At 55.8% G+C, this 16,535-nt stretch overlaps 4 protein-coding genes across 4 annotated transcripts; 2 read left to right on the top strand and 2 right to left on the bottom strand.

Annotated features, from left to right (window-relative positions):
• Positions 1–1,201: 1,201 nt before the first annotated feature.
• Positions 1,202–4,233, top strand: QC761_0085120 (uncharacterized protein; the record flags this gene model as incomplete). The annotated part of the gene is made up of 2 exons (XM_062872893.1): positions 1,202–3,807; positions 3,909–4,233. 2 exons carry the CDS (start codon positions 1,202–1,204, stop codon positions 4,207–4,209), a joined length of 2,907 nt encoding a protein of 968 aa, XP_062731470.1. The 3' UTR covers positions 4,210–4,233.
• A 60-nt stretch (positions 4,234–4,293) lies between these two features.
• BCK1 (mitogen-activated protein kinase kinase kinase) lies at positions 4,294–9,642 on the bottom strand. Its single transcript, XM_062880144.1, has 4 exons — positions 8,896–9,642; positions 7,110–8,832; positions 4,850–6,818; positions 4,294–4,788 (listed from the first exon to the last, which is right to left on the bottom strand). Exons 1-4 carry the CDS (start codon positions 9,550–9,552, stop codon positions 4,647–4,649), a joined length of 4,491 nt encoding a protein of 1,496 aa, XP_062731469.1. The 5' UTR covers positions 9,553–9,642; the 3' UTR covers positions 4,294–4,646.
• A 1,557-nt stretch (positions 9,643–11,199) lies between these two features.
• Positions 11,200–13,974, bottom strand: QC761_509360 (uncharacterized protein). The gene is made up of 2 exons (XM_062880143.1): positions 13,413–13,974; positions 11,200–13,340 (listed from the first exon to the last, which is right to left on the bottom strand). The coding sequence occupies exons 1-2, from the start codon at positions 13,800–13,802 to the stop codon at positions 11,433–11,435; spliced, it is 2,298 nt and encodes a 765-aa protein (XP_062731468.1). The 5' UTR covers positions 13,803–13,974; the 3' UTR covers positions 11,200–11,432.
• A 506-nt stretch (positions 13,975–14,480) lies between these two features.
• PRI1 (p48 polypeptide of DNA primase) lies at positions 14,481–16,198 on the top strand (the record flags this gene model as incomplete). Its single annotated transcript, XM_062880142.1, is given in 3 exon segments — positions 14,481–14,691; positions 14,710–14,872; positions 14,929–16,198. The coding sequence occupies 3 exon segments, from the start codon at positions 14,481–14,483 to the stop codon at positions 16,196–16,198; spliced, it is 1,644 nt and encodes a 547-aa protein (XP_062731467.1).
• Between the last annotated feature and the right edge of the window lie 337 nt (positions 16,199–16,535).

Genomic DNA, 16,535 nt, shown 5'->3' with positions numbered 1-16,535 from the left:
GAGGTTTCTATCGGTGTTCAAGGTCTGATATCTGAGCGCCGTAGGATTCGTTACTGTGTCTCGGATTCGGGCTTGCACAAAGAGCTCGCCCCTGAGCCACATGGTATTAATCTAGGTGAGAGCCTTTACAATATGATTGTCTTGTCAGCCGGCACATAATCAAAACAAAGCGTCCATCTCTCAAGCAGAAACGCTGCATGTCAGCATCGTGAGTTCAGGACGCTAACTTGATGGCGGGGAACTACCCCGCAATATCAGATCAGTGGGACGAGGTGACTTGGCAACTCCCGGCCTTGCATTGCCGAAGCTGACGAACCTGGACGTGTTGAGGAGGTTGAATTGATTTATTTATTCTCCGGGTTAATATCGATTCCCGCTATCGTCAAAGCCACCGGTTGAATGACATACTGCATCTACGCCAGGCCAGCTTGAATCAGCCGAGTCAAGCAAGTCATGTAGAGACGGGAATGTCAAAGCTTCATCCCAACCTCGAGGTAGCCTAACTGGCCGCTAAAGATCTGTTATGTTAGAACGGCAGAGGATTTGCGCGGCTATAGTGTTGTATCCCTCCCCCTGTTCATCCCTCACAACAGAAAGACGCAAGGAAGTCAACAGGTGTCCGATTGCCGTTTGGAGCAAGACATATCCAATGCCAAGAAATATCCAACCACCAAGCAGAGGCGCGCCCCCCTCCTCCCTCAAGACGACAGGGGGACAGCTTTGCCATCGGCTTGGCACGCATGCGCTTTCCCACCCACCAGGCCAGACAACCCACCCTTGAATGATTGATGAACCGCCTTCCTCTTTCTGACCATTGCTCTCTTTTCCATGATTTTCCCGGGACATCTTGGCTTGGGTTAAGTGAGTTCTGGCCTTCCCTCTTGCTCTTTCCTATTCACTTGTCACCTGAGAAGCTGGCTTTTACTGACCTTTCCCATGGGGCAGCGATAGCTCTCCTGAATATTGAATAGGGTCGGTCATCCGCCATGCCATCCACTCGGAGATATTGGCTTTTTGAATAACCCCCTGCCCCCCCTTGGCTGGCTGGCTCTTTTTTGGATACTTTTATTCCACCCATACATACATCCCGACTTCGAGATATATCCTGGCATCGAGTTAAACGGAACGCTTGTGCGCGCGCGCCTGTCCGCAAATACCCATACCTTCTGCGGTTATCCGTCGCTAAACCGCCGCCGCTACAATGTTCCGACTCCGTCGATATCGCGTATTCCTGATATGCGCCTTCGTCATCACCGTCCTGCTGTACCACGTCTCCAAGAATTCACAATGGGATAGGACGCAAGAGATATGGCATACCAGCACAAGACATCGGGAGACAAAGGTCGAGACGAAACCGGCCGAGAAAGCCCAGGCGCCCGTTGTTGCCAAACCGCCCGTTGTCAAGGAAGATCCAGCAGTAGTGGAGGTCAAGCCGCCGGCGCCCAAGGTTCAAGTTGAGGAGAAACCAACGCCCGAAGTGGTAGACGACCACGACCACGACCACGGACACGGCGACACACCAGTCAAGATCCCAAGCCTAAAGGAGGAAAGCAAGGAGAAGGGATCCTACGATTTACCTACCAAACCGCCCCCCCTCAAGGGCACCCACGAGAAAGAACAGCCTCCAAAGGATAAATCAACAACCACAGCCACGATCCCCGACCGCCTCCCCGGCTCAGGAATCGGCTCCCACAACCACGACAACACCCCCTCCGAACCTGATCTAGAAACCACCTCCACCACAGCAATCCACTGGACCAAACCCTCGGAATGGTTCCCCATCCCCCCCGAATCCATCATCCCCCTCCCCACCGGCAAACCAAAGCCCATCCCCACCATCCAGGCCAAATTCGAGCCCGAAACCCCCCAGGCCAGAGAGAAGCGTGAGCTCCGCCTGGCAAAAGTCAAGGCCGAAGCCCAGCGCGCCTGGCAGGGCTACAAAATCTACGCCTGGACCCACGACGAGCTCCGCCCCGTGTCAAAAGCCTACCATGACCCCTTTTGCGGCTGGGCAGCCACGCTCGTCGACTCCCTCGACACGCTCTGGATCATGGGTCTCAAGTCGGAGTTTGAGGATGCTTTGAAGGCAGTTGCGGAAATCGACTTCACCACCACACCTTACCGAACGGACATTCCCGTTTTCGAAACGATAATCCGTTATCTGGGGGGGTTGATTGCGGCGTATGACATCTCGGGCATGAAGAAGGAATACAAAGTGCTGCTGGACAAGGCGGAGGAGCTGGCCGAGATCTTGATGAGCGTCTTTGACACGCCCAACAGGCTGCCGATCTTGTACTACCAGTGGCACCCGGCGTACAACATTGCGCCGAAACGGGCGGCGCAGAACGCGGGCGTGGCGGAGCTGGGGAGCATGAGCATGGAGTTTACGAGGTTGGCGCAGTTGACGGGGGAGAACAAGTATTATGATGCTGTGGCTAGGATTACGGACGCGTTTGAGGAGTTGCAGAATTGGAAGGGAAGGGGAAGGAGTGCGATTGAGGGGATTTTCCCGGAGCATTTGGATGCCAGTGGGTGCAATAGGAGTGCGCCTTGGCCGCCGGTTGATCAGCAGGAGAGGGAGGATGGGAGGGTTGATCTTGGGGTGGTGGGGGTTGATGGGCTGGGGGTTGTTGGGGGGACGGGGGTTAAGGTGCAGAGGAGGGAGGAGGTTGCCAGGGGGGATGATGGGGTGGGGGGGAGGGATCAAATGACGCCGGGAAGGCCGGGGAAGAAAAAGTTGCCGGACGGGTTTGAGTGTGCTCCTCAGGGGCTGGTGAGTTCGAATGCTTGGGGGTCGTACGGGATGGGCGGGAGTCAGGATTCGGCGTATGAGTACTTTCCTAAGCAGTATTTGCTGCTGGGGGGGCTGGTGCCGAAGTACAAGACCATGCATGAGAAGACTGTGGCAGCTGTGAAGAAGCATCTCTTGTTTAGGCCGATGGCGAAGGGGGATCCGGATATTTTGTTTTCGGCCAAGGCGACGAGCAAAGATGGGACGGCCGACAGCTTGGACTATGAGTGGGAGATTACTCACTTGACTTGCTTTCTGGGTGGCATGTTTGGACTTGGGGGAAAGATCTTTGAGAGCCCGGAGGATGTCGAGATTGGGAAGAAGCTTGCGGAGGGTTGCTTCTGGGCCTACGATGTTATGCCCACGGGTATCATGCCTGAGTACGCCAAGATTATGCCTTGCAAGTCGGCGACGGATTGCAAGTTTAACGAGACGGCGTGGCATGAGCAGTTGGACTATAGGGCTTCGTATCGGGCGCAGGAGATGGAGAGGTATTACGAGAGCAAGGCTGCTTGGAAGGAGCAGGTGGAGGAGATTAAGAAGGAGCAGGCGCTGCAGAAGGAGAGGGTGGAGAAGGCAAAGGAGGAGGCGGCGAGACGGCCGGTGGCTAAGAGCAACGCTAATTCCGACACTGGTGCTGGGTCTGACCAGAAGACTGAGCCTAAGCAGCCGGTACAGCAGCAGCAAGAAGAAAAGCCCCAAGCACGGGAGGGGTCGTTCCCCTCTCGCTTCCAACGCCGCCAGTTGAATGGAACTTTTAACGAGCCTAGAGGAGCGGACTTGCAAAACAGCCTGGATCTGAACTCTGCCCCCGTCACAAACACCAACACCAGTGATGATGACTGGGCAACAACCTACTCGGACGACGACGACAGCCAAATCCCCCTTACAGAGTTGACCCTACCCCCGGAGCCAATCAAACCAATGACTCACGAAGAGTACATTGCCGACCGCTTGAAGAATGAGATCATCCCCCCCGGCTTCACCTCTTTGAGCGATAAACGCTACATCCTCCGGTATGTTTTTTTTTCTTTTCTTTTTTTTTCTCTTTATTTTCTTTTTTTTTGTTTGTTTTCTTTCCCTATCATCCCATACTAACTCTGTATCCCGTACTTAGCCCCGAAGCAATCGAGTCGGTCTGGTACATGTACCGCATCACAGGCGATCCCAAATGGCAAGAAAAGGGATGGAAAATGTTTGAGTCTGTGATTAAACACACGCAGACAGAGGTGGGACATTCGGCAATAAGGGACGTCACTGCCAAGGGTGATGCGGGCGGGATGGATGATAGTATGGAGAGTTTCTGGCTGGCGGAGACGCTGAAGTATTTTTATCTGTTGTTTGCGGAGCCCGAGGTGGTGAGTTTGGATGAGTGGGTTTTGAATACGGAGGCGCATCCTTTTAGGAGGCCGACGTAGAGGGGGAGATGGAGATATATATTATATAAATGTATACGATTTTGGATCCTGGGGGTCTTTCATCAAGTTAAGCAAAGGGATAAAATGGCGTTTGATGGGTCTTTTTTTTTTTTTTTTTTTTGGATTGTTGATTTTTATCATAATGTTGTCAAGCAAGTAAGAGAACTGCTTGAAGTAGAAAGACGCTCTCTTGGTTTTTGAACTTTACCAATACATCGTGATATCCCCTCCAACAGACCTTCCATTTCTTCCTACCTAAAAAGTTATATAACAACAAAGCTATCTTATGCTTGCCCCTCCCCTCCTCTTGTACATGTCATGCCTGTATGTATGTGTGTGTATATATCTATGAGTGTGTAACAAACACTCAAACGCTTGCTCGTCTCCCTCCCAAAACCAAAGACTCTCCCTTTATCCATTACCTCCCCTTGCCTTCATTACTGCCCCCTCCCCAAATCATTAACCCTCCCCGCAATCTTGGCATACAGCTCCGTATCCAAAAAGCTATACGTTGGGTCCAACTCGCAGAATGGATGCTGGCTGAGCAAAACATCAGCCGTCGGACGTTCGCTCGAGACCCTGTTCTCTTACTGTCAGCAAACCACATCCCCGGGGCCGTTGTGAAGAAAAAGAAACTTACACAGTAAAGCAATCCAACATGAACGCAATCGCCACCGGGCTAATCACCTCCCTGATATCCTCCGGAATAGGCGGCGTCTCCCCGTTGGCAATCTTGTAAATCGCCCCCACCGCCTCCTCCTTGCTCCACGGCCTCCTCCCCGCAAACATCTCCAGCACCACGCACCCCAAGCTCCAAATATCAACCTTGGCGCTGTACCCCTCCCCCTGGCTCCTGATAACCTCGGGGGCCATCCAAAACACGCTCCCCTGCATTGAATTCGTCTTGTCGTTGCCGTAGATATTATCCGTCTTTTTCGAAATCCCAAAATCCGAAATCTTGCACGTCCCGTCCAGGTCGAGAAGGATGTTATCAGCCTTTAGGTCGCGGTGGAGGATGCCTTCTCTGTGGAGGTACGCCAGCCCAGACAGCGTCTGCCGAGTCAGAGACGCGACGACGGGTTCTTCGAATTTCCCATGCTTGCGCAAGCAGGAGCCGATGCTGCCGCCGGAGATGTACTCCAAAAAGATGGAGATCGACGTCTCTTTCCTCTCGCAGCCGAGGTACTGCACAATGTTGACGTGATCCAAATGCTGCATCGTGTCGATCTCCTGGTCCAGCGCGGCGACCAGCTCCTGCATCTTCTTCTTGTCGCCCTGGGCGGCCTTGGGGTTGACTTCTACTTCCTTGACGGCGAGGAACTCGCCCGTCGTGGCGTTCATGCCCAAGTAAACTCTGCCAAAGGTTCCCTTGCCGATGAGCTGACCTTTGAACCAGCGGAAGGTGGTCTGGCGTTTGGGGATGCTCTCCCTGCTGTTGGTGGACCGGGTCGGGAGGCTGTCTTGGGGGATGGTGGTCAGCCCTCCCATGGCGAGGTTGAGGGACCCCCTGTCGGGTTGGATCTGGACGATGTTGGCGTTGAACATTTTTGTGCTCTTCCTCCTCATCAGGTTGGTGTTTCTATTCCCCGCAGCGGCGGCGGAGCTCTGAGCGTCGATTTGGCCAGGGCCCTGGGTGTACCGTTTGCCAAACTCGTTCGCCCCCCTGGCCACCTCACGGATAGACTTCATCCTCCCCAACCCGCCGCCCCCTCCCGACCGCCTGATGCTCCTATGCGCGAGCGACTGCATCGACACAGGCCTCGACTCAAGCGCCTTGAGCGTCGACTCATCCGATCCCAAGGTGTCGTTGTCATTGTAAAAAGTGTGCAACTTCCCAGTCGACAACCCCGGGGGCAGCGGCGGCAACGGCGGCACCGAAGCGCTCCCCTGATTGTTCTCATCCCCTTCCGCAATGGGCGACGGCGGCTCCTGATCCACCCCCTCCTCCAGCACCGGCTGGTCAACATCCAGGTCGGGAAAGAAATCCTCCAGGTTGTTAACCAGCGCGTCCGTCGGAGGACGATTGGCCCACACGTCCTTCTCGATGAACGACTTCCTCCTGCTAATCTTGCTGTCCTTCTCCTCCGAGTCCCACCCCCCTTCACTCTGCGGCGTCCCCGGCGTCCCCCTCCTCTGCGAAGACGACCTCCCGCTATCATCATCCTCCAACGGCGTCTTCCCCCCCGCACTGCTCGACTGCGGCGAGGCGGCAAACGCCACTGAAAGCGTCTTCTTCGCCCGGCTGTTGCTCCCCGACCTCGTGTTCAGCCTCAAACTCGGCCGTTTCCCGGTGCTGGTGCCGGAAGCACCATCCGAATCGCCGCTGTTCCCTTCGGCTGGCGCTGTCGTCTTGCCCTTGTCCGGACCGGAGTTCCTCGCCGCGATGGGAATGGCAAACAGCCCATCATCCGAATCATCATCCGAGTCCGAGTCGTCCACCTTCTTACTCGCCGGCATCGAGCTCGCCGAGAAGGTCACATCGTTGTCCGTGAAATCGGTATCCGGACCGTGTGATTTCCGCTTCTTGGCTACAGCCGCCTGGCTGCTGAAGGAATCGCTCGGCCGCCGTCGGGAGCTTGGGCTGACGTTCCCGGGCGACGGGGCGCGCGCTACATTACGCATCTTAGCAATTGTTCCATTTTGAGCTTGGTGGTTGTGATTCTGGTCCAGGCATCCATCACCACAACTCCCACCACCATCCGGCATCCGCGACGACGGGGGAGGAGCAGGTGTCCCGTTGGGAGAGTAGTCCGGAACAAGGAAGGGCACGTTCTTCGAGCTCCACGTGTAAGAGCCCGGCGAGCCCGGCATCCCTCCCGGTCTCGGACTTCCTCCGCCAGAACCAGATCTCTCTCGTTGGTGCGCTGGTCCAAAGTTGACAGTTGACATGGCCTTCTTACCTCTTTGAAGCTCCTGGGACGTGATAGGTTCCGTGGCCACCCGGTGCGGCGACGGCTGTCGTTGTTGCATCATGCCACCCCCTGGCCGGGGCCGCGCTATGCTGGCCATGCCGTCGCTCATGCCCACTAGCAGCGCCCCGATGCCCGCCGACGGGTCGGCTACGGGACCCCATCGCTTCTGCTTCTCAAACACGACGTCGCCGCTGCTGCGCAAGTCAGACGACGTCTTCCGTTTGGGGTGGTACCCGCTGTCGCCCGACAGGCGCAGGCCGTGGCCCGTCTTCTTCAACGAGTTCGCCTTGATCAGCGTGGCCGAGGGGTCGCTAGGGGGCGCCGGCGGCTTGCGCTGGGGCAGCAAAGTGTCCATCTTTCGGTCCTCAAAGGGCGAGTGCCGAGGCTGGTCGAAATCGACGGTTCTGCCAACAATGGAAGACGAGGGGCTCCTGTCAGCAACGTGATTGTTTTCAGCGACCTGCTTACGTTTGGCAAGATACTCTTTTTGTTTCCTCAGCTGCTCGGTCCGGTACTCGATCGCTTCTGCAGTCAGCATCTTGTCCTCTCCCTCCTTGCCCGTCAGCGTGTTCTGCCTCGAGGTCGGCGGCGACGAACTAGACCGCATCCTTCCGTTCAGCTTGACATAAGTCTCCTCGTCCATGGCGATCTGGGCGCCCGTCTGGCGCATCTGTGGCGGTCCACCCACACGGACAAACAGCTTCAGCGTTCCAATCGCATCAGCCCTCTGCGCCTTGATAGCCAGCAGCTTCGAATCATCAAGAGCCTCCCCATCATGCTCAAACCTGCCCAGCTCGGTGGGGTAGAGGTGAGCCCCCTCGCTCTCGGGCAACCCCAAATTGATGCAGATCAACTGCCTCAAATCCGATGCCGTCTCGATATCCGTCACATCCAGCATCCGATAATTCCAACAATCAGCCGTGGCAAGAATGAACACCCTCGGCCCGCCCCGATTCGCCCTCACATTGCCCGCATGATGATGCCCGTACGTGCCCGCACTGCTTCCCGGCCTGTTATCCCCCAAGCTCTGCGGCTTAAAACTCAACCCCGGACTCGTCGGCGAATCCTCATCCCCCCCAAACCCATCATCCTTCCTCCCGTGCTTCTTCCTCGTAAAAATCGACAAGAACGAACCACTCCCCTTTGCGCTCCCAGGCGGCTCTCCCGCACTCCTATCCCCGCCACCAGACTCCTGCGGAGACGGCCTCCCCCCATCCTGGGCATGCCGCCTGTCATTCGCATTCCGGGCGGCATTCACCACATCTGCGATATTCATGCCGCTCTTCAACATGGCGGCCGCGTCGGCAGGTACACCGCTGCCGTAGATTGCTGCACTGGACGAGACAGAGTCGGTGCTGTTTCGCGATCGGTGGCCGAACCTGCTGCTGTGTGGAGACGCTGAGAGATTTCCAGCAGTGGAGGACGGGAAAAGACCCGAGGCGGGATTCGGGCTTCCGGCACTCGGGCTGTCCCTGCCGCCGCCGCCGCCGCCGCCGCCTCCGCTCAACGGGGTCGAACCACCACGGAATGTGCCACCCGCCTCGCCGGACTCACTCAACGTCGGGCTGTGGCGGCGGCTGGTGTCAATTTCTTTCATCATGTTTCTGTGATCCGTCGGCATGGTGCTGCTGAGCGTAGGCATCGTCGTGGCGCGAGACTGGGAGAACCTCCTGCTAAACCCAAACTCTGGGATCTTGATCGGATTGGGCGTCTGTTTGTCACCATCATCAACATCTGTCACTGCCGTATCCCAAAACCCATCATCCACACTCACATTAGGGCTCTCGGCCGACCTGTTCCCCGTCTGACCCCCCGTCACCGCGGGCGGGGCGCTCGTCGAATTCTGCCTCGCATGCTGCGGCTGCTGCTGTCCCCCGCCTAACCTCCCCCCTTTTACCTCCACCGGCCTCCCCGTAACAATACTCCTCACCAACCTTCTCATCCTCTTCCCCTCCTCCCTCTCCCTCGCCTGGTTCCATTCCGGCCCGCTCAGCGCCAGCAACCGCGGATAAACCTGCTGATGCATCATCCCAAAATTCCCCCTTCCCCCATGACTGCTCCCCAACTCCAAAAACCTCGCCCCGTCCAGCCCAAGATACTTGAACGTCTCCTGCCAGTGACTCGAAAAGCTATTCGCCTGCAACCACCCCAGCACCTTCTCCATCGGCCACTGCGCCGCCAGCTCAGGCGGGACAGAAACCGAAGAGACAGTAGCATTGCTCGTCGTCGACGACCCCCGCTGCGCCATAGCATTCGCGTACAACCTATCCCTCCCCGAACTCTCATCCAGCGGCGTCGCCGTGGCAGACTCCAAATGTGCACCCATGTTCCACCCTATAGCGCTATCCTCCAGCCCCAGCCCGGGTATACCCACCCCTTCACCATAGGTATCTCCCTGCGGAATATATGTCGCACTTGTCAGCGCCCCCATCTGATCACCTTGTTGTTGTTGTTGTTGTTGTTGCTGTTGTTGCTGTTGTTGCTGTTGCTGTTGCTGTTGCTGTTGCTGTTGCGGAGGTGGAGGAGGCGGGACAGTGTACGTCGCCCCGTTATTCCCAGCCGCAAGAACCTGAGCGTGATACTTTGGATCGTAAGCCCTCAGCACACCACCACTCCCCCCCCCACCACCACCGCCAGCACCACCACCCGGTGGAGGAGGCGGGATGTTGAACGCTGTTCTCCCGTCGTATGCCCTTCCCCATGTCCCATGCCACGGCGCGGTTGATCCCAGCGCACTTGGGGGGGCAATCGCACTGTTTGGAAACCCGCTGTTTGGTGGGGGGCCCGAGGGGGGAGGAGGGAGGAGGACGTTGCCGGCTGTTGAGGGGGCGTTTGGATGGCGAGGGGGAGGAGGGGGGATTGTCATCATGGGGTTGTTGATCCCGACGGTTGGCGGTGGAGGGGACATGGGCGGAGGAGGTGGCGGGACGTGGAAGGGGCGGGTTGCGTCCCTTTGTCCGGGAGGGTTGTACATTTTGTCTTCCTCTTTTTCGTTTTATAGCTACAGAAACTCTGGGAGTGTAAAATCGATGATGGTTTTGTTTCGCCCAACACACTTCGGGGAGCGGAGGGTAGGGGAGATACGCTCCCGCTTTCGAGATATAGAGGTGGGCGCACTATATGAGCAAAGAGACTTTTGGCAGAAGAAGAGATCACGAGAGATGATGTGTATAATAAAGAGGTTGTCAAAAAAGTTGCCTGGTTTGTTCGAGAAACCCAATCACGTCTGGACCAAACGAAAGACAGCAGCGCGGAGAGATTTTATGTGGGTAACTTTTGGTAGGACGGCAGGTAGGTAATCGACGGTGGTATCAGCGGTGGACGTTCGAAGCCTTGTTGTCGTCACAAGCCGGTGGCACACGAGAGAGAGAGAGAGAGAGAGAGAGAAAAGATGCGGCGTAGGTAGGTAGGTAGCAGGTAATCGATCACTTGTGATCCTGATCAGATCCTCGGCGCATCCAAGGTCGGAAAGGAGCACCTGTGGAGATGGTGATTTGCGACAACGACGACGACGGGGTGGAGAAAAGAGAAAGGAAGAAGGACCAGGCCAGGCCAGGGCGGCAGCGCGGCTGTGTCCCGCTTCTCCTCTCCCTTTGTCGTTTATTAGAATGTGCGATGGGCAGAAGCGCTTCGGGATTGTTGGACAGCAACTCACAAGGCAGGAGGAGCAGAGGTCCACGGTGGGTGGACGAATGGGATGATGAAGCGGGGCCCAATCTTGGGCAAAGCCGGGGTGGTGGGAGTGGGGTATTGGCTGTGCAGCAGCGGACACCACCCTCCTGCAGCTCAGGGACTAGGGCACTCTCAGGGCGCTTCCCCAAGAGATGCATTGATATCTGGACTTGGTTTACCACCGTCTACAAGGCAGCCGTTAAGTAGATAAGAGTTTCACGCCGTCTTCACCACTGCCCCTAGCTGCACCACCACCGTTCCCTGTGGGAATGGGCATGATCCCGTCCAGCCGGGCACCCAAACATGATATCACCTGTCTGAGGCTCTGGTAAGGTATCTCGAAGAGTCGAGGTGTCAAAGTATCCCCAGACATCATGATACACCCAACAGGAACGATCCAGAAAACTTCCCAATTTCGTATATCTCATTTACTCATCCCTCATTATATATACTCCCTTACTTACCAAACGCCCTATGTTACCAAAATAAAATGTATAAGGTATCGCTGATCCTCTCTATCAAACCTCAAGAACCATATGTATATGTACTTGCTGCGCCCCTTTCAACACCCCCAGCCCCCCTTCCAAAAAAAAAAAAAAAAAAAGCGTATGCGCCATCCTCTCAATCCATCGTTCACATTTACATCACCGAGCAACTCCCCACAAAATCCACAGCATTACTCAGTTGATCATAATAGCCCCCCTCCCCCTCCCCAATGTTATGCTTCTTGACCACCCCCGTAATCTTCAACACCTGCTCTCCCTTCCCATGCCACCACCTCAACCTCTGCAGCATAATAAACTCCTCCTCATCACTGCTGATCTCCCATTTCCCCGAGCTCACCTCCACAATGCACTCATCCTTTGGAAAATGGTAATCAGGAAGGAGAATGATCGTCGGCGTGTCTGTTTCGGCTGCTTTATGGGCGATGATGGTCATGTTGAACTGGCACTGCTTGAGATCGAAAAAGTAATTCTTGATAGTCCCGACCGTAACGACAGGTGCCGGTCGCACGTAGGCTTCGGCAGCTCGGTACCCAGGAGCGACAGTGAGCTCGGGCTGCCGACTGGTCACCTCACTCGAGATGGACGGGTTGGTGATGGACCGCCTGAGGTTAGCTGGCGTGACACTGCCGTCATCATCAACTTCTTTGCGCTGGCTGCCGTCGCCGGGTTTGAGGAGGCTCGATGTCGAGGGTGATCGGGGTATCGGCGAGACAGGAAGCAGCTTGTCGTCTATCGAAAAGATGGAAAGATCTTCACCATTCCATTGATCTCCTCTTTCGTGCACATTCTTGGTCATGTAGAGCCACAGCGTGTAACCCTCCAGACCGGAAGACTCCACGGCGAAGTGGTTGGCGTCCATGGCAGCCGACTGGCTGGCGTAATCCCCCGTCTTGTACGCCTTCTGGTCGTCCATGTCGTATGGGATACCAAACTCGGTCATGACACAAGGCACGTTTCCGATGTAGTCCAAGCCCTCTTGCCTCATGGTTGCGTGTTGTTCCGCAAAACACTTTCGGATAGCCGTCTCACCGAACCGTAGACCCGAAGCCGGGGTCCAGTACTTCCCGCGCAAGACACCTATTACATCGATATTCCAGTACCGATTCCATTTCTTGGTCATCAGAGTGATGCCGTCATACCAATGCGGGGCATAAACGAGAAGAGGGTCATCGCCATCCGGAGTCCCCTTGATCTTTGGCGGGAGCTCCATCGTCGGGCCTTGCAGAAGGATCACGGCGTTCTTGTGGTGACTTCGAATAGCATCCCGGTATGCCCGGAAGTACTCCATGAAGAAGTTGTTGGTGAAATAAGGATAGTCAATATGCTCCCCCGTCGTCGGGTGTATCCCAAAGTAGTCCTTCTTGAGCAGCGTATCGGTAGCCGGGTCCCATACCCCATGCTGAGCCCAGATGCACTCGCCCAGCTTCCACCCGGGATCTCTCTTGTACCCATAACGGGACTCGTCGTAGTCGGCCGGCAACCACGCAACCTCGCCATGGGGATCCACCAACGTCCGCCCTACTTTGTAGGGCCCAATCTGACCCATATCCCACGTCTCAACCTCGACAGCCCGCCCTGACCCGGTCAGAATGGTCTGCCATATCGTCGGACACGTGCCCTTCTTCAAATTCTGCTCTTTCGGAATTACACTGATGTCTTCATACCCGATCATGCCCTTGTTTGGCTCGTTCAAGCTCTCCCACCCAAAGACGACATCGTTCTCAATGTCGCCAGCCTCGTGTATCCTCTTGGCCAAATGCTCACAGGCACGGATGAAGTGCCCTTGCAGGTAGTCCTGGATGTTCATCCCATCAATGATGCATTTCGGCGCAAACGTCTTGCCGGCAAAGAAGAAGGTGAACATGGTAGCCGCAGCAAGGCGGTAGTAATTGGTTGACCAAATCATCTTTGGGAATTTCTCGGGTTCCGGATAGACATTGTGTACAATAGCAGCTTCCGTCGCAGCAAAGCTCTGTGGGTTCAGACCGGCAGCGTACAACGTCCACATGGGCGCCCCAGATCCGCCCGAGAATCGCGACCACTGTAACGAGCACGGATAGCATCAGACACAAGGCACTCTGCCGCAGCCAGACAAGAACAACAAAATACGCACCACATCCTGATGAGGATCCATGAAAATGTAAAATCCATAGTCCCTCGCAGCGCGCAAGACACCTATCGTGTTATCAATCCACTCCTCGTCGTAGATACCCGGCCCGGCGGCTTCGATGGCCTCCCAGGTAAAAACATAGCGGATGGTGTTGTAACCGCAGCGTTTTAGCCTCGAGAAGTGAAGATGGGCTTCTTCTTTGGGGAACGGTCGTCCTGTGAACCTGACACTGTCGCCGTCGAAGAAGTTCTCGGCCATGTGGGAAGGCTGGTCGGGTATGCTGGGGTACTTGGCATCGCCGGCGACATTGATGCCTCGGAGGGTGATCTGGCGGCCGTGGGCGTCTCGAAACTTGCCATTTTCGACAATCAATCGAAAGCCGGCGCCGGTCATTTTTGCTTTTTTAAATCTCGAGAATCGAAGGCAGCAGAAGGTTACGGATAACGGTGGGCTTGTTCAGTTTAGGAGTTAGGGCAGTGGTCGTTCGTTGTTGAGTGAGCGCCTGCCCCTTGTTCCACGCCGGGGCGCAGTGAATGACGTGGGCGAGACAAGGGTGACCAGGCGAGCCGGACGCTTGGGCCGGCCATCATTTGGAGACGCAAGTGGCAACCAGCAGGAGCAATGATTGGATATGAGATCAAAACTGCAGCTCTTATTCGGATCGTGAAGAAAAGCAAGAGACAATTCTCTCCTTTCATCAGAAGGCATCGCGGGCATGTATGTACCATCGGGGCGTCCATCTTTCCTGGTTCCAGCCCTGTCAGAGACAACCTTGAGATCCATCTTTGCGTATGCGTCTATGATGCGGTCCCGAAAGCTGCCGCTCTCATGTAAGTGGTAGGGTTAGGGTTATGTTCCTACCATCCCAGCGGTACAAGTGGGGGCCACTTTACGCGTGACGCGCTCTGAGATTCGCTCGACGCGTCCTGTCCAAAATTCAAGGCCACCAGGGTCCCTCCCCCAACAGACAAACGTTCAGCATTACCATCAAGTCTCTCTGTGCCAATCCAACAACGGCTCTTATACTAAACTGACAGACAATAAAGTCTTTCAACCACCACAAACAAAACAATGCCCCATTCAGAATCAACCCCCGAACAACAAGACCCCCCAGCTCGAACTGAGCTCACCCCGACAATGGAAGACACTACCCTCAACCTAGGCAACGGCGGCTTAACAGACGAGGACCTCCTCATGGCCGACGTCGACGAAGTTGAATCCCCACCCGTAGTCCCCCCCGCCGCCGTCGAGCAACAACCACCACCCTCCAGCGCCCCAGCAGAAGAAAGCGCCCCAGCAGAAGAAGACGCCCCCGTCGAAATCAAGCAGGAAACCAAATCCGACATCAAACTCGAGGATCTGTTCGACGGGATGGATTCCGATTCGGACGATGAGTTCACTGGCAAGAACAACCACACCAACAAAGATCTGGTCACAGGCCAAGTACCGCCTTCATCTCCAGGGTATGCCCATCCTCCTCTTTCCCCCCCACCATCACAACACTGACACTTTTATCCAGCCCAGCCGCCTCCTCCGGCGGTGGTTCCAACCCCGACCTCCTCCGCGCCTTCTACCAGCTCCTCTTCCCCTGGCGCCACTACTTCCAATGGCTCAACCACTCCCCCACCCCCACCCCCGATTTCAAACACCGCGAGTTCTCCCTCTGGCTTTCCGGGGGTGTCGTCTTCCGCTTCCAATCCTACGCCACTCTCGACCTCCTCCGCAAAGACGTCTTCAAGCACCTCCCCGAGCGCATCGAGATCGGCCCCATCTACACGGCCAACCCCCGCGATCGAAAGACGTTTCGCAACTCGAGCGCCTTCAAGCCAGTGGCGAAGGAGCTCTGCTTTGACATCGATCTGACGGACTACGACGACGTTCGGACGTGCTGCGACAAGGCGAACATTTGTGGGAAGTGCTGGCGGTTCATCACCATGGCGATCAAGGTGCTGGGGGTGGCGCTGAAAGAGGACTTTGGGTATGAGCATGTCATGTGGGTGTACAGCGGGAGGAGAGGTGCGCACGCTTGGGTCTGTGATCGCAAGGCGAGGGGGTTGGATGATCACAAGAGGAAGGCGATTGGGAATTATTTCTCGGTGGTCAAGGGGGGGGAGAAGACGGGGAAGAGGGTTAATGTCAGGAGGCCTTTGCATCCGCATCTGGCGAGGAGTTTGGGGATTCTCAAGGAGCACTTTTTGACGGATGTGCTTGAGGGGCAGGACCCGTGGAGGGAGGAGGATAGGGCGGAGAAGTTGTTGATGTTGCTTCCTGATGTTAAGTTGAGGGTGGCGCTGAAGGAGAAGTGGGAGGCTAATCCGGGGCGGTCGTCGGTGATCAAGTGGGGGGATATTGATTCGGTGGCCAAGACGATGGGGAGTGTGAATACGAAGGATTTGTTGGAGGCGAAGCAGGATATCGTGCTGGAGTATACGTATCCACGGCTGGATATTTTGGTTACGGAGCAAAAGACGCATTTGTTGAAGAGTCCGTTTGTGGTGCACCCTGGGACCGGGAGGGTTTGTGTGCCGATTGATACGGATGATCTGGACGGGTTTGATCCGTTGGGTGTGCCGACGATTGGGGGGTTGGTGAATGAGATTGATACGGCGGGTGGGGTGGTGAAGAAGGAGGGGGATGATGAAGACAGAAGGGGGGCCGAGTGGGAGAGGACGAGTATCAAGCCTTATATTGATCAGTTCAGGGGGTTTGTGCATGGGCTGTTGAGGGAGGAGAGGGAGTTTGTGAGAGTGAAGAGGGAGAGGGAGGAGGAGGGGGGCCTGGACTTTTAGGTTTTGTTTGAGTGATGTAGTATTAATGGTGGGTTTTTTGTGTAGAGGTGTATATGGATGGAACATGGCCATGTTTTCCGAACCTGCCTCTTTCTTCAGCTATGTGATCTCTGTCCATGTGTTTCTATCAGTGTCATGCTCCCTTCTGCAAGACACAGTCAACCTCCCTCACTACGACAAACCTCCCGCAATCAAAACGCCACCTCTCCGCTCCATCGATAAACCCCATTCCCAACACCCCCTCCCGTAAGAAGCTTCGCACAAAAATGACCCCAACTGGTGTAATCAGCACAGCAGCCTTCACTTATCAGTGATGTGAGTTCGATTCCTGTCTGTC

The sequence above is a fragment of the Podospora bellae-mahoneyi genome, chromosome 5 (assembly GCF_035222275.1).
Source record: "Podospora bellae-mahoneyi strain CBS 112042 chromosome 5, whole genome shotgun sequence".
Taxonomy (NCBI): domain Eukaryota; kingdom Fungi; phylum Ascomycota; class Sordariomycetes; order Sordariales; family Podosporaceae; genus Podospora; species Podospora bellae-mahoneyi.
Note: the sequence above shows the minus strand (reverse complement) of the source record. Positions and strands in the feature narration are given on the sequence as shown.

Excerpts from the sequence above, each read along its gene's own strand:
- QC761_509360 (XM_062880143.1), bottom strand. The coding sequence starts at position 13,802 with ATGACCGGCGCCGGCTTTCGATTGATTGTCGAAAATGGCAAGTTTCGA. Across the intron at positions 13,341-13,412 it reads TGGATCCTCATCAGGATGTG|TGGTCGCGATTCTCGGGCGG; the intron begins GTGCGTATTTTG and ends TGCTCGTTACAG.
- BCK1 (XM_062880144.1), bottom strand. The coding sequence starts at position 9,552 with ATGGGGGCGCTGACAAGTGCGACATATATTCCGCAGGGAGATACCTAT. Across the intron at positions 8,833-8,895 it reads GGTCGGCCGAGAGCCCTAAT|ACGCCCAATCCGATCAAGAT; the intron begins GTGAGTGTGGAT and ends GGTGACAAACAG. Across the intron at positions 6,819-7,109 it reads GTCCCAGGAGCTTCAAAGAG|CGCGCGCCCCGTCGCCCGGG; the intron begins GTAAGAAGGCCA and ends TGCGTAATGTAG.